General features: G+C 36.4%; 2 protein-coding genes across 3 annotated transcripts; one reads left to right on the top strand and one right to left on the bottom strand.

The window, feature by feature from the left end:
• The first annotated feature begins 92 nt into the window (after positions 1–92).
• pola2 (polymerase (DNA directed), alpha 2) lies at positions 93–9,891 on the top strand. The gene is made up of 19 exons (XM_049485996.1): positions 93–201; positions 1,117–1,240; positions 1,323–1,447; positions 1,559–1,644; positions 1,892–1,949; positions 2,322–2,431; positions 2,686–2,879; positions 5,233–5,321; positions 5,471–5,623; positions 6,438–6,500; positions 6,663–6,717; positions 6,799–6,923; positions 7,115–7,153; positions 7,253–7,326; positions 7,421–7,529; positions 8,574–8,680; positions 8,758–8,814; positions 8,920–9,046; positions 9,586–9,891. The coding sequence occupies exons 2-19, from the start codon at positions 1,156–1,158 to the stop codon at positions 9,736–9,738; spliced, it is 1,809 nt and encodes a 602-aa protein (XP_049341953.1). The 5' UTR covers positions 93–201; positions 1,117–1,155; the 3' UTR covers positions 9,739–9,891.
• A 340-nt stretch (positions 9,892–10,231) lies between these two features.
• cenph (centromere protein H) lies at positions 10,232–15,378 on the bottom strand. Of its 2 annotated transcripts, none has more exons than XM_049485995.1 (10): positions 15,250–15,378; positions 14,186–14,298; positions 13,752–13,807; positions 13,291–13,336; positions 13,133–13,201; positions 12,994–13,050; positions 12,506–12,569; positions 11,675–11,726; positions 11,091–11,248; positions 10,232–10,687 (listed from the first exon to the last, which is right to left on the bottom strand). In XM_049485995.1, the coding sequence occupies exons 2-10, from the start codon at positions 14,296–14,298 to the stop codon at positions 10,601–10,603; spliced, it is 702 nt and encodes a 233-aa protein (XP_049341952.1). In that variant the 5' UTR covers positions 15,250–15,378; the 3' UTR covers positions 10,232–10,600. The 2 variants fall into 2 exon arrangements, with proteins under 2 accessions (XP_049341952.1, XP_007229167.2); XM_007229105.4 differs by having other exon boundaries at positions 14,677–15,304.
• Positions 15,379–16,120: the final 742 nt, after the last annotated feature.

Below are 16,120 nucleotides of genomic sequence, written 5' to 3'. Positions count from 1 at the left end.
TTCGCTAACAGTAAGTGGGCAGTCTCGTCACGCAGGGCTCTGTGCGCTGCGGCGGGTTAGCGGTTTGAGCGCAGCGCCTCCTGCCGGTCAGGAGGAGATAACCGCGCACAGGATGTGACGTTTTCTCCGTTTTCGCGGCAAACTGAAGCGGAGCTCAACACAGTGATGACAGAGCGCGCGCTGCTTTAACGCGGTTAACAGGTAAAATATAGAGTTTATTCTTTTAATCAGCGATTTAAAGATGTTTTTTATTGACTGGTTTATTGTAGCTGTAGTCTGAATGTGTTTATTCGGGGGTTTGTTTGTCTGTTTACAGTTGTAGCTGTAGCTAAAGTCAGCAAAGTGAATGTAGGTTAGGTTAGTTAGTTAGTTAGTTAACTAACTAACTAAGTAACTAGCCGACTAAATAGCTTACTAACTAGTTACCTAGCTAACTAACTAGGTAGCTGTCTAGCTTGCTAAATAACTAGCTTGTTAACTATGTTGCTTGCTAACTAATTAGTTAACTAACTAGCCAGCTTACTAACTAACAAATTACCTTGCTAACTAGCTAGCTACCTAATTAACTATGTAAGTAAGTACCTTACTTACGAACTGGTTAGCTAGCCAGATAACGAACTAACTAGCTAACTAGCTTTTTAACCACCTAGCTTGTAAACTGAGTTAACTAACTAACTAACTAGCTTAATAGCTAACTATCTAGCTAGCTTGCTAATTAACTATCTAAGCTTGTGTTTAGTTAGCTTACGTTAACACAAGCAGGTCTGTATAAGAAATTAGCCAGCTAGCTCTTATAATAAGAAGCACACTTAAACACCCCAGCAGAGATAATCCATCTTTTGAGATGTAATTATTAGGGCTGGGAGGTTAATTGTATTAATTTGATTACTCAAATTATTATTTTAAAATGGGATAATTGAGAGATAAAATATGTACAATCAATACGTGATCAATAATTGATTTAATGATTTTTCTTTATTGACTTGATCCACAGTATTAAGCTGTGGAGCTTCATCGACACACTCGTCACTAAATTCAAATGTTATATTTCAGTATAAAAAGGCATGTGTTAAAATAACTCACACATAGATTTTAATCCACAAACACTGGATACAGTTTTTTTCAGATTTGTGCACTGGGCTGGTAAGAAGAGCGATGGCGAACGTTACCAGTGAGAAGATAAAGGACGAGCTGGAGACGTTTGATATAACGTGTGAGGATGATGCCGTGCTGGACAAGAGTGAGTGTAGATTAGAAGTATCAGATTCAGTGTTTGTGTATTGTGTGTAAGTGTTCGTAATCATTTTATTTCTATTTTTCAGTGATGGAGCAGTGCTTATGCCACAGAATTAAAGGAGAGGATATTGTAAATGAGTGGGTGGCTTTCAGCACAACAAAAGGCCTGTTAAAACTCACCGTGAATAATCTAGAGACGTTCGAACATGAGGTGAGTAAATCCAGTAAAAAGTGACTAGTGTCACTTAATGTGCTTTAAAATCTGGTGCGTCTTATAGTTTGTAAAATACAATGTACCTTCTTGTTTTTGTTTGTTTTGCAGGTTTTGAATAAGAAACATAAAGGCAAAAGCTCATCAAAGGGGAGCAAGATTAACAACACCAGAGATGTGCATTCCATCCAGGACCTGTATCCTTTTATCTTTTAGAAATAGTTCCCTGTTGCTACCTACCCACCCAGAGAGAGCAAGGTCAGTTGTGCACTCTCTGATGTGTGCACAATTGGCATCTGATGGCAAGCTGCATAACCGGGATTCAAACCAGCAATCTCCTGGTCATAGTGGATCGCTGGACCACTCTGCCCCCCATGTGGTCCCTAGTTTGAAATTAAGTGTTAGTCTATAAAGTGAGTCAATTTCTTAACTCAGTGTGAACAGAATCAAAGCGGAGGAGGAGGAAGAAAATTTACTGGATTCGTATTCAACCCCCGCCAAGGTATTTCACTTTAAATTCATATTAAATCATTTTAAAAGGTGTCTTGTTTTATTTAGTGCTTTCAGCAGTAACACCTTAACATGGGCTTGAATATTAGTTATAAAAGTGTGAATAATTGTGATTGTATTACAATGACTTGTCAGTTAATCAGTTGTTCCTTTTTGTTTGATACTGACACAGATGTTAATCCTGGTCTTGGACTACACAGCATTTTGAATGGGGATTTTACATTAAAAGGAAATATAGCCTATGGTATAATTCTTGCCCAGGCCTTAGTTGTTTATCTTAAATTCAGATTCTAGGACATCTGTATATGTTTTAAATGTCCTTGTATTGTTTAATATGAGCATTGTTTGTGTATTTTTCTGTAAGGGCTCCCAGAAACGTGCTCTTACCACCCCAGAACATCCTCAGTCTAAGCGCAGTGCTGCTCGCCTCCCCAGTCCCGGTCTGCTGCTCTCTCCTGCCAGCTTCTCCCCCTGGTGAATACGCCGTGTTTATTCATAACTTTCACATTCTACACATTATAATTTACACGTAATGTTATTAGATCTCATAATTTTAACATTGTTTTCCTCTGAAAAGCAAACTAACTATTAAAATGGAAAGGAAGTCCATAAACTTACCTATTTCTATAACTGCTAGAGATGCATGTGCCTTTACAGATTAATCCTCGTAGTTGTTTTACGCTGGAGCTAGACTACATGACCTTTCCTGTGTATTGTTTTGTGTGCAGCGCGACCCCCTCTCAGAAGTACAGCATGCGTGGAGCTCGGGGGGAGGTGGTGGCCATGTTCGGGGCTGTGCAGGGTCCCCGCTGGTCAGGGAAAGGCCAGACCGCTGTGCAGGTGGATCTGCTCGAGGGACGCGAGGACTCACTCACCAGCTCCTATAAATACATGTTCCAGAGGCTCAGAGATGTGCGAGATGGTACGTTCTGAACAGTTCACTCTTCTCTTCTACTCGTAGTTATTGTAGGGGTGCCTACTGTGGTTATGTGACCCATACTTTTGTGGTGGACACCAGACAGTACAACAAATAAGTAACACAGCAAAAATCTCTGCCATATTGCTATCTTGGCAACGGAAACCTCCGGTGAGCCACGGACGATCATTGCTATCTTTGCTTGTGCAGAACGCACATACACCCCAGGTTGTTGTGCACATGTGGAGATGGACAGAATACAAAATTAAATAACATTATTAATTCTACCTTAACACAAAATATAGGTTACTGTCCTTACCTGCTCGCGCAACGTTACAGCGTGATCACTTATCTCTTAAAGGGGATGCAAGTGACGTGCTGATTGGCTTATTTCGCATTGTACTTTTCCTGTTGTTATGATAGCAAAGACATACCAACACTCCCTAAATCAAGCTGCAGGATTTGCAGTTAGCGGCTGACCTGCAGATTGCTAAAATAGGAACCAGGGTACAGTTGTGGTCAAAAGTTTACATACACTTGTAAAAAAACATAATGTTATGGCTGTCTTGAGTTTTCAATAAGTTCTACAACTCTTATTTTTCTGTGATAGAGTGATCGGAACACATACATGTTTGTCACAAAAAACAGTCATAAAATTTGGTTCTTTCATAAATTTATTATGGGTCTGCTGAAAATGTCACCAAATCTGCTGGGTCAAAAATATACATACAGCAACATTAGTATTTGGTTACATGTCCCTTGGCCATTTTCACGGCAACTAGGCGCTTTTGGTAGCCATCCACAAGCTCCTGGCAAGCTTCAGGTCGAATGTTTGACCACTCTTCTTGACAGAATTGGTGCAGTTCAGCTAAATGTGATGGTTTTCTTGCATGAACCCGTTTCTTTAGCACTGTCCACATGTTCTCAATGGGGTTTAAGTCAGGACTTTGGGAAGGCCATTCTAAAACCTTAATTCTAGCCTGGTTTAGCCATTCCTTTACCACTTTTGATGTGTGTTTTGGGTCATTGTCTTGTTGGAACACCCAACTGCGCCCAAGACCCAACCTTCGGGCTGATGGTTTTAAGTTTTCCTGCAGAATTTGGAGGTAATCCTCCTTCTTCATTATCCCATTTACTTTCTGCAAAAAAACAGTTCCACTGGCAGCAAAACATCCCCAGAACATAATACTACCACCACCATGCTTGACAATAGGCATGGTGTTCCTGGGATTAAAGGCCTCACCTTTTCTCCTCCAAACATATTGCTGGGTGTTGTGGCCAAACAGCTCAATTTTTGTTTCGTCTGACCAGAGAACTTTCCTCCAGAAGGTTTTATCTTTGTCCATGTGATCAGCAGCAAACTTCAGCCGAGTCTTAAGGTGCCTTTTCTGGAGCAAGGGCTTCTTTCTTGCACGGCAGCCTCTCAGTCCATGGCGATGTAAAACACGCTTGACTGTGGAGACTGACACCTGTGTTCCATCAGCTTCCAAATCCTTGCAGACCTGCTTCTTGGTGATTCTTGGTTGACTCTTGACCATCCTGACCAATCTCCTCTCGGCAGCATGTGATAGCTTGCGTTTTCTTCCTGATCGTGGCAGTGACACAACTGTTCCATGCACTTTATACTTGCGTATAATTGTCTGCACAGTTGCTCTTGGGACCTGTAGCTGCTTTGAAATGGCTCCAAGTGACTTCCCTGACTTGTTCAAGTCAATAATTCGCTTTTTCAGATCCACACTGAGTTCCTTTGACTTTCCCATTGTAGCTTTTGTAGCTGAGTCTAATCACTGGGTCAAATGAGCCCTATTTAAATGGGCTCATGAGAAGTCAACAGCTGTAGTCAATCAGAATCACTTACAAGAAGTGAAGAGGCCATGACATGAAGCTAATTTGATTGACACAACTCGCTACATCACCAAAATTGACAAATTTTGTTGCTGTATGTATATTTTTGACCCAGCAGATTTGGTGACATTTTCAGCAGACCCATAATAAATTTATGAAAGAACCAAATTTTATGACTGTTTTTTGTGACAAACATGTATGTGTTCCGATCACTCTATCACAGAAAAATAAGAGTTGTAGAACTTATTGAAAACTCAAGACAGCCATAACATTATGTTTTTTTACAAGTGTATGTAAACTTTTGACCACAACTGTATGTGTCAGGGGCAGGGTTGATATATGACCTGCAATAGAAACAAAGATTGTAATTAGTCCTATTCAATTCAAATAATACTTTACATATGGTCCTCATTAGGGGTTTGATAAAATTAATGTAAGGCCAAAGTTTGTGATTTTTATATGTAATGATTGAGAAAAGCTAAATTATTTTTATTTATGTTTGTTGTGTTTCCAGTTCTGACAGAAAAGATTGAAGTCCTGGGGGAGGAGCTGAGGACTCATTTCAATATAGAGGAGTTCTCTCCTGCGTCGCTACCTGCTCAGGTAGATACAGGAGCTTCTTCTAAACCCTCTCTCTCTCTCTCTCTCTCTCTCTCTCTCAGAATGCTAATCAGTGTGTTTCTCATGATTCTGCATTTTAATGAAACATGATTGTCCTGAAAAGCTGAACTGTGTTTTTGTATTTCCTGCAGGACACGATCTCTGTGCTGGGTCAGGTGTGCTGTGACAGTAATGGGAAGCTGAACGCTCAGTCTGTGCTGTTAGAGGCGAGTCAGGAGCACGGGGCCAGACAGGTACCTGTCGATCTGTCTGAGCTCAAAGACTACTCGCTGTTTCCCGGCCAGGTACAAATTTCCTTTAATTTTTTCCCCCTACGATTATTATTATTTATTTTTTACATTATTAGGGGAGGGACAAAATATCGATATATCACACTGGTGCATTTTTATTTGATGCGTTATTAATACCCGTCATCAAATATCAATATTTTTATTGAAACAGGAGCTCTAAACTCCCTAAAATTATTCACCCCCACTCATTCTTACTTAAATTACTGCTTCATTACTCCACAAACTTATATAGGGTTACAAATATGAAAGAACTGTTAACTTAAGAAAAGATTCCACCAGCTAAATAGTGTAAAACTGACACCAATAAATCCATAATTCCTGCTATTTGATTATTAATGAGTATTTTATCCTCTTGGTTGACCTCTTTAGTAACACAGATGCTGTGAAATATCATAGATGTTTGTCTTGTAATGTATTAATAATTGCCGAATCACAATACATGGCAATCATGCCTCACACTTATTCTATTCATGCTGAACGGGAAATTAACACAAATGGTGCATAAACAAAAGGATTTTGGGAAATTGAGTTCTATTACACTTTACACTGAACGACGAAAAGTAATAGATGAAAATACACAGGACATTTTTAAGGGTCCTACACTTACATTAATGTTTTATTTGCAGTGAAATAACCACTATAAAAAGCTTGTGTCTTAAGAAGAAAAGTATTGTTGTAATTTAATCTGATTACATTTATTAACCGATTGACACCACTATTAACAGGATAATAATAATAATTCCCATTTACATACTGTGTCTATGTTCATATTCTAACGTCTCTGCTGATGCTGATCTGTCTGTTTCAGGTTGTTGTGATGGAAGGTATGAACACCTCTGGTTCAAGACTTGTCGCCTCCAAACTCTATGAGGTTTGTTTTTGTGTGTTTTTGATTCTGAAATATTTTGTTTTTGTTTCATTAGTACAGTAGTGGTGTTTTATGTTCTCTATAGAAACTTATAATACTTATAATAATTATAACTATTGATTGGCTGCGTCTGTCTCTCTGTATGTGTGTGTGTCGTTCCTCCAGGGTGTTCCCTTACCTTTCTACTCCACTTCAGAGCTAAAGCAGGAAATGAATGAAGGTAAGAAATAGTTCTTTTGGAGTCTTAAATTAGAACTTTATGGCAATAAAATGGTTTGAAAGGCATTAAATTCTGTTTCAGGATCTGAGCCGGTGATGGTGATGGTGGCCTGTGGGCCGTACACTCCCTCTGACAGCCTGGCATACGACCCTCTGATCGACCTGATTAATATTATTAATAAAGACCGCCCGGACGTCTGCATACTGGTAGGAACTCTGTTGATTGGATGCATTTATATGTATTCTGAAGCTGCCCATTGGTTGTGTAGCGTAAAGAGCTAAAATAGCAATGTAAGGTTTGCTAAAAATTGTATATTATTTAAAAATGAGTGTCATATAAGAGGTGTTTTAGACATAACATTTTGACTGATCTATGTTTTATGTCATTTCTTAAACAGCTTGGACCATTTGTTGATTCTAAGCATGAGCAGATTGAGGTATTTTCTTTTCATTTTTTTTATATGTATTCATCTTTTTATTTTTGTATTAAAACTTAGCAATACTTATTACATTTCTCTCGCGTATTTGTTTAACAGAAAGGGCAGGTGACCGAAACGTTTGAAACCATCTTCCACAAGTGTGTGGACAGCGTCGTGGATGGAACCAGAGGGTGCGTATTTAAATCCTCTTCATGAATTAGTCTGTTTACAGTTACAGTATTTGCTGTATGTGTTTTAATCTTGCTGTTGATTTTATTTTTACAGCACGGGATGCAAGTTGGTGTTAATTCCATCTCAGCGAGATGTTCATCATCATTACATTTACCCTCAGCCTCCGTTCACTCTACCAGATCTAAAGAAGGATGACGTGCAGGTGAGTGATCTCTAAAGACAATCAGACATATTCTTACTTCCAGTATAAGAGCCTGAGAGTTTAGCTTAACAGGAGATAAGCTTTAACTGTTTAAAGGTTCAGACTGCCAGCCCGGATCCTATTTGAGGCAAATCTACACTGAATCCAGATAGATTTTTGCAAGTCTGGACAGCCAGAAACCAAATGAAATCAGATTCTTTTTTATTTATTTGTATTTTTTTCCAAATCTGATCCAAACTACATTTGTAGGTAATTTGTAATACAATTACAATCAGATTTGTAGAGGTGGATTTTAAAAGATCCCTCACTTCTCATCTCAACTGTACAGACTCCTCTCAGTCTGGAAACTTAGGAGATTTTAGTGAGACAGAGAAAATTGAGAGAAAGAGATCGACTGACCGAAAGGGACAGAAAAACAAGACAGACAGAGAGAAAGAGAGAAAAGACCTAGAGAAAGAGAGAGACCTAAAGAAAAAGAGACCAACTGAGAGACATAGAGAGACTGAGCAACAGATGTAGAGGTAGATATAGAGTGAGACCAACCTAGAGAAAGAGGGAGAGATAGATAGAGAGAAAGAGAAACAAGACTGATAGAGAGGAGACTAAGAGAAAGAGAGACCGAAACAAAACAGACTGATAGAGACAACAAGACAGAGTGAGAGAGAGACAAACAGACCGACCAACAAAGAGACCTAGAGTCAGAGAGACCAGCAGAGAGCGAATAACAGACTGAGACACCGAGAGAACACCTTTTTATTTCTATTTCTGAGTTGGTGTAAGTTGGTGTAATCCTAGCCCGAAGGTTGGTTACTAATGCCAACCTAATGTTCCCACAGCAGCCTATGAAATTATGTCTACCACATCAGGACTCACACATCTAATGTGATAACTCTGAAGTAACACTGCGTTTCGTAATCTCAACTAATCTGATTTTAGAAACAAATCAGTTTTTTGGCAGTCTGAACACAGCATTAAAGGTTTTAATGTGAGTTTAGTGTTGATTCTGTTCTTATTTTATACCCATTTGTTGTTTGTTCATCATAGCGAGTCACGTTGGCCCCTGAGCCGTGCACACTGCTGATTGGTGGAGTAACCTTGGGCTTGACCTCTACAGACATCCTGTTTCACATGGGAGCTGAGGAAATCAGCAGGTATGAAATTCATTGAGATTGTGTAATGGTGTTGACCTGCTGTAAACACTGGTTTTAATATCACTGTGATGTTTCAGTGCTACTGGCTCGGATCGGTTCTCCAGGATCATGAAGCACATGCTGACTCAGCGCAGGTTAGCGAGGAGTTCTCAATACTGCAGCGCTCTTATTCTGGTTTATTTACTTTTTGCTTATGTTTTTTATGTTTTTGGGCTTTTATATATTTTTTTGTTTTGCAGCTTTTACCCTCTCTACCCCCCTGCTGAGGAGGTTAATATGGATTATGAACGGTTTCAGCAGTACGGCCTGCTGCCCCTAACTCCAGACGTTCTGATCACCCCCTCTGAACTGCGCTATTTTATTAAGGTAATGTAGCTTAAAGAGCCACTAAACCATCACTAAACCAACCATTTGAAGCAATACATTATACCAGTCCTGTTTAAAGTTTTAATAAATATTTCCTAACCTTTTAAAAACACTTTTATTGTGGTAATTTCTGCTTCTGCAGATGTAAATCAATCGATCACTAATACCACCCCCTGCTGAGGCTCACTGCCCAGTTAGCTCTCCCTCCTGCCCCACCCCTAAACCCATACATCACCCAGTGCCCTAGATAAAACAGTTACTAATGCTAAGCTTCTAGCAGTAACATTTTTGTAGCCCATTTCAAATTTGAGCTGAGAGTCAGCTAAAATCAGGTGAAACATAAGTTATTTTATAACTTGTATCTGAACATTTTTGTTCTAGAAATTGTCCGAACTGGTTTGATGGGACATAAAACAGCTTATTTTAATTTAATTAAAGCATTTAAACTGTTCAAATGGTTGGAAAAGAGCCTGTGATGCTCTCAGGTCTCACTTAGGAACTTCATGAGTTAAAGTAAAAGTTTTTTGTATGTTTTTTAGGACGTGATTGGCTGCGTTTGTGTGAATCCAGGGCGTCTAACGAAAGGACAGGTGGGTGGGACCTATGGGAGGTTACTCCTCCAGCAGAACCCGGTGCAGGAGGAGGGGAAGAGAGTGAACCCATGCTTAGCAGCTCAGGTGGTGAAAATCTAAACCCATCGATCAGTATCCAGGTTTCTGTGTGATTTTTGTTTAAGTTCTGCTGCAATTAAATTACTTTTGTATGTTTAATTTTCTTTTTTATATCTGTAGTACATTTTTACACTAAGGTGAGTTGTGACAAAAATAAAATGTACAGTAATTGGATCATGCACTTGTCTAGTATTTTTTTTTTTTAGCTTGTAAAAATATTTTAAAGTTTGACATCTTGTGCATTGACTTGTAGTGTCTATATGTTTGTTTGAATTACCTGTGAAACATTATGGGGCAGATTCCTAGACTTGGACTCTATTTTTAATAGAGATTCTGAATAGAGACTTTTAATTGAAAGGTAAATATAGTCTAAATAGACTTAAGCTCTGTCTGGGGACACCTACCCTGTTCATTATTGTTTAAATATTTCAGTGTGTATTTTTATTTATTTTTTTGAAAAGTAAGTACTCATTCTTATTCCACATTAAATAAAAAAAAGTCTCACTAACACTAATGCAGATTAACACATTTATAAGCTGTACAAAAACAATTATACATGATTTTTTTTTCCTATTTTCTTTGTTAGCACAAAAAAAAAACATTGAATATTTACTGTACATAAAATTCTCTTTGCTATACATTTGCCTTAAATTTCATTTCTACCAATCTCTCAAGGTTAATAATGATAAAAGGGCACTGATTAGAGATCAGTCAGCTGTGGGTTTACTTGAGGCTAATAACTAAAGCTGCTGTTTTTTATTTGATAAAAATTGCATTTCTTTTGGGCTGTGGTAAAAAAAAAGAAGCCAATATTTACACTGTCTATATTACAAAAACACCCAGCGAGTTGCTGATCTTGTTGAGATTGAATGTGTCCTCCTCTTCAGTCCGGAATGTTTTCCAGCCCCACGATGACGTCCTTCAGTTTAGGATCATTGATCCAGTTCACCTTGGTGGCGAGGATGATGCCCTAAAAACAACAAAAATAAACACAAGAATTTACAGATAACTAGTAGGGCATTTATACAAGAAACACAAATAAAATTATCATCATCAGAATTGTCAGGTTTGTGGTTTTCCTCACAAATTGAGCTTTTTAGGTTGGTAAATACAGATGCTGGTAAAAATTTAAAAGGATTTTATTTCTTTAATTATTTTTGGGCTACTTTTTAAAATTTACATCAGCTTCTAAACAGCCATCATTGCAATGCAAACTTACTAAACTTACTAAAGAGCGGAAAACATTAGAAGCATACCTTAAATAAGCAATAGAAATATGCGACAATTTCTTTTTTTTATAGTCGACATTGTTGATTATGTTGCCTAATTGTTGCAGCCCTAATCCTAAAACACACAAAACAAACCGCACTTACCCGAAGGACGTTTTGGGAGATGGTGGCGATCTTGCGGTATTTCTGCAGGATGTTCTCGGCTCGCTCCACAGCCTGTTTCTGTGCCTGTCCCTGATTCTCCCCCATCTTCTTCAGCTCTGTGATTTCTTGCATCTTCTTCTTAATAAGCCCTTTCATCTCTGGAAAGGCATCACACACACATACACGTACGTCAAGATCTGAAGTTTTTTGGGAGGTTTTAAATCTATCACGACTAATGCATTTTGTCTGTGAGTGAAAATAAATAGTGTATTGTAAACATTTCTTTAAATATTGATATTTTTTTAGCGATAGCACAGAATTTAACAAACTTACTTTTACATACCTAGTTTTAAAATTTGTAAGTTTTTTTTTTTTTGTGAATCACTACTATAATTTTTTCGTTGGCTTGATATTTAGGAAACTGACCGATGTTGGCAGAAATTCCATAATTTAAATCAACTCAATTTAGTAATTTATTAGTTTATTACTAATCTTCAGACTTCAACAACAATGGATATACATCACATTTACACTAGAGAGGTTCGATCAGAAATAAATAGAATGTAAAAAAAAAAAGTAAATACCAAGTCTCTCCTTTTGAATGTCTGTAATTTGGTCCTGAAGTTCACGTGTTTCCTGCAATAAAGTAGCATGAAAATTAGTAAGACAAATAAATAATAATAACTGCCAAACATATCTTCAATCACACTAATCCATCTGCCGAACCGATGCATGAGTCTGGGTTTGGCGACTGCATTGTGCCATGTGTAAAGTTTGGTGGAGGGGGGATAATGGTGTGGTACAACCTAATAAAACACCTTTAGGGGGAATTAGAGTGGAGACTGTGAGCCACACCTTTATTATCCAACATCAGGGTAGGGCTGCATGATTTAGGCAAAATATTCTTAAAGTTCTTAGATTAAACGCAGATATTTATTTTTAAATAAAAAAAAAAAAAATTGCACTTGCAGGCTATTGGCTAATTAAAATCTCCTGCGATTGAAAAATTTCGTCCCTTGAAATAGCGATTCCAATTTAAAAACGATTAATTGTCCAGCCCTACATGAGTGGCTGACCTCACAAATACGCTTCAGGAAGAATGGTCAAAAATGTAATAAACTCACTCCTAAACCTTGTGGAAAGCCTTCCCAGAAGTGATGAAGCTGCTATAGCTGTAAAATGTGTGAAGCAACATCATGTTAAACCCTTTTTAAGATTAGAAATTAAAGGTCAATCAAGTCTGTATGTGTGCGAAGGCAGACAAGCAAATACTTTTGGCAATGTAGTTTATGTATGCTAGGATTAAACTTAATCGTCTAAAATGAACCAACCTAAAATAAACTAAATTAGAGAGAGTTAAATATTAGCAAATCATTGTTCTGTGATACACTAAATAAATAAAGAAAAGCACTTACCTTTACGAGTTTCATTGTCTTTTCAGAGAGATCTGCATTTTCATCAACTATTGCCTTCAGTGATCTGTTTAATATATATATTTTGCATGAGTTAATGCATGTTTTATGGTGTGTGAATTGTATTAATGGGTATATCATTGTGGTAGTGTTTGTGAAGCCTTTAGAACTTTTAGATATCTGCAATCTACTTTTCCATCTTGATGAGCATTAAAAACATAATTTTGCCACTCATAAATATGTAATATTGGATCATTTTCCTCAATAAATAAATGACCAAGTACAATATTTTTGTCTCATTTGTTTAACTGGGTTCTATTTATCTACTTATAGGACTTCTGTTGTATTTATGCAGAAATATTGAAAATTCTAAAGTGTTCACAAACTATCAAGAACCACTGTAAATATACTCCCATAAAACAGACAGTTAAGACACACAAACACAAAAATAGCAGATATGAGCTTTTTTGAGTAAAGTTAAAGTCACTTACAGATCATCAGCATTGTTCTGGAGTATCTTCTCAATAACAGCGTTCCAAACCTGCATTCTGAAATAGATTTTAGCATTAAAACAACATCAACCAGACAGACAGATAAGAGTACAGTAATGTAAAGACTGTGTACAGGTACCTGTTTAGTGCCAGAGTTTTGTTAAACTGAGAGACTCGTGCCTGTTCTATAGCATTTTCACATTTGGACCTACAGATTAAAATGAATAAGATAGATAAAGATCAACTACAAATCAGAGAAAGACATTAATGAAGATTAATGAAAGTTCAAAGACTCACAGATCTGATTCAGCGTCAAACGAGTCACATGATCTTTGAAGTTTTCCTGAGTTAAAACAGATTTATTAATTACATTTTAAGGCAAGTTTATTTGTTAAATACACAGGTTTTTCAAACATTTTTACATAATAAACAGATAATTAAAATGAATAAAATATAAAATAAGAAATAAATTAACTATAAAGTACTAAAAGTACACAAAAGTACAAGATTAACCGTTTGGAAAGCACAGGTAAACAGTAAACAGATACTAGATTTAGATATAAGGTTAAGAAAAACCTTATGCTCTTTAAAATTAAAGAGATAAATAGATTTGCACCACATGTAACAAACTGTACATTATTTACAGCATGCTGGCAAATCAGTAACACAATGAAAAACTGTTATTCCACTGGATACAAAATTTAAAGACACTATAATGAAATGTATGTTATAATTGTCCATTAAAATTTTAAACTTACCCATATTGACCTTAATATTCATCTCAAAACACTGGTTTCCCATAATATCCTTCATCCTGAGGAAACAGCAGCAAACACACTAATTAATATCAGCACTAAAGGTGAGCATGATGTCCCTAATTATTAATTACTCTTTCAGGTAAGGATGCCAACACCTATATGAAAATATGAATACACATATAAAGATTCATTCATAAAAAAAAAATAATATATCATCCAGCTCTATACATAGCCCTACTCTCCATTTAACAATAATGAAAATATTTAATAAATCGTTTAATCGTAGATGTTAGATGTTAGTACACTTGCACAGAACTAATGTTTTAGATTGAGGAAATGATTTATTAATTTAATGGAAAGTTTATTCTAAGTTATGTGAATTTATTTAATGACTGAATAGAAGAAAATAATATAAATATATATTAATAAATCACCTTAATAAATGTATGGGCGTGACCCCCTCTGACACAGAGGATGGAGGGTGGTCATTCCCTGCTGTAACAGGGTCAGTGTTTGAGGGAGCACCCTCTCCAATTTGTGGATCCATCTGTCAATAAATGAGAACAAAACCACTGTTTTTATTTTAAGTTTGTTAAAACTGTTAATTTTACAATCCAATCCAACAGCATGAAATAGACAAAATATTGTCATATTCACCCCACATACAATCAACACCACAAACACACAAACAGAGCTAAACAAACAAACAAACAGAAAACAGAAAAGTGGGATCAAATTAAATAGTATTTTATTTGTCTGAATAAACAAATGCTTGTAATAAGGGTATCTTTTTAGTGAATTTCGTTTTGTGTATAAAAAAAATACCCAATATAATAAATAACTTTACTATAAATCTCTCCTTGTGGTCAAATAAAGGTCAGCCAAAATATACAATATATATAAGTTATATTCGGAATTTCCTTACCCAACCTTCTTTTCGCGTGTAAAACAAACAAACAAAAGATCAGTCCAAAAAGAGCAAGAAACTACACAATAAAAATAAGTGTTCAATGGACTTTGTGGCTCCTTTACAGAAAACACAGGCGTCATTTCATATACAAAAAAAAAATACACAAAATAGTATTAAGCTAACTGGTTAGCATATGTTTTACATTTAACTTGTTAGTGAAAACATTATTTTATTTTGTTATAAAAAACATATTTGTATGCAAGAGTCCAAATAAAACGACTGTTAGTCCTTTGTTGATCTGAACATTTAAAGGTTACAAAATTAAAAGATTTAAGAGATGATATCTTGCTAAAAATAATATTATTTTAATATTTAACGCAGACAGAATAGCGCAGCTAAGCAAAAACAAGCTAACTAACTGACTGCAGCTACTAGCTTAGCTACCGTTTAGCTAACTAACAGTAGCTCTACTAACCCACATAACGAATAAGCCTCCGGTTTAAAAACCAATTTTACCAGTTAATAAAAACAGTAAGTAGTTTATTTATGACAGCTAAGCTGTAATAAGATATAATAAAAGCGCTGTACCGGTTTATACGGTAAACTCCTCTAAGCTCCTGTTTCTTCTTTCAGCAAACAACTGAATCTGCCGCCGCCGCGTCACGTGACGATGACGCTCCCTCTGCGCTGAAGCGTAACCGCTGCAGTCGCGAGAGAATGCAAAACGATTTCTGTCAAAATAAAAGTCCTTCCTAAAATAACTAAATTGTATTTTGAGCCTATAAATTAAATGCTGTGAACAAGTTTAGGAAAATATAGAGTTTAAAACTAATTAAAACCTTATTAAAAGCTACAGACACATTAATGAATGTAGATAACACCAGAAACGTTAGGAAGTTTGTTCTGAAAATAGTGTTCCTTGTAAATATATTTGACCATCTTATTCTTAACCCTTTCAGAGCTGAATTGTCTCCAGAGATGGAAGAAAATTTAAGAATGCTGTTTTCTGTCTGTAATGCGCAGAAAAGAAGACAACTTAAAAAAATGTCATTAACTAAATAAAAATATAACTGTAAATAGGATATTCTATTCTATTCTATTTTATGAACTATATTTAAATTAATGATGTTTGCCATTTATTACTTTCAGTTAATCACATATAAATACTGTAACCATGTAAATGTCTTAAAAAGTACTTATTTTTTAGGGGTTTTTTTTAGGTCCTAGATAAATTTATTTTAGGAGGAATATTATCCCAGTTTTTCAACTTTGGACCTCAACTCTCACGCTTTAATAAGAAGTCGTGGCCACAACTAAATTATCTCACTTTCACACACCTTAATTATCTTGTTCGTTGATGTCACCCTCAGAAAGGGTTAAGGTAACTCCAGATCGCTTTCTGATTCACTAGTTAGGTCCCCTAGTTAGGGGTTAGGAGAGATGTGCACGGATTGGAACG

The sequence above is a fragment of the Astyanax mexicanus genome, chromosome 12, assembly GCF_023375975.1.
Source record: "Astyanax mexicanus isolate ESR-SI-001 chromosome 12, AstMex3_surface, whole genome shotgun sequence".
Classification (NCBI taxonomy): Eukaryota; Metazoa; Chordata; class Actinopteri; order Characiformes; family Acestrorhamphidae; genus Astyanax; species Astyanax mexicanus.
Note: the sequence above shows the minus strand (reverse complement) of the source record. Positions and strands in the feature narration are given on the sequence as shown.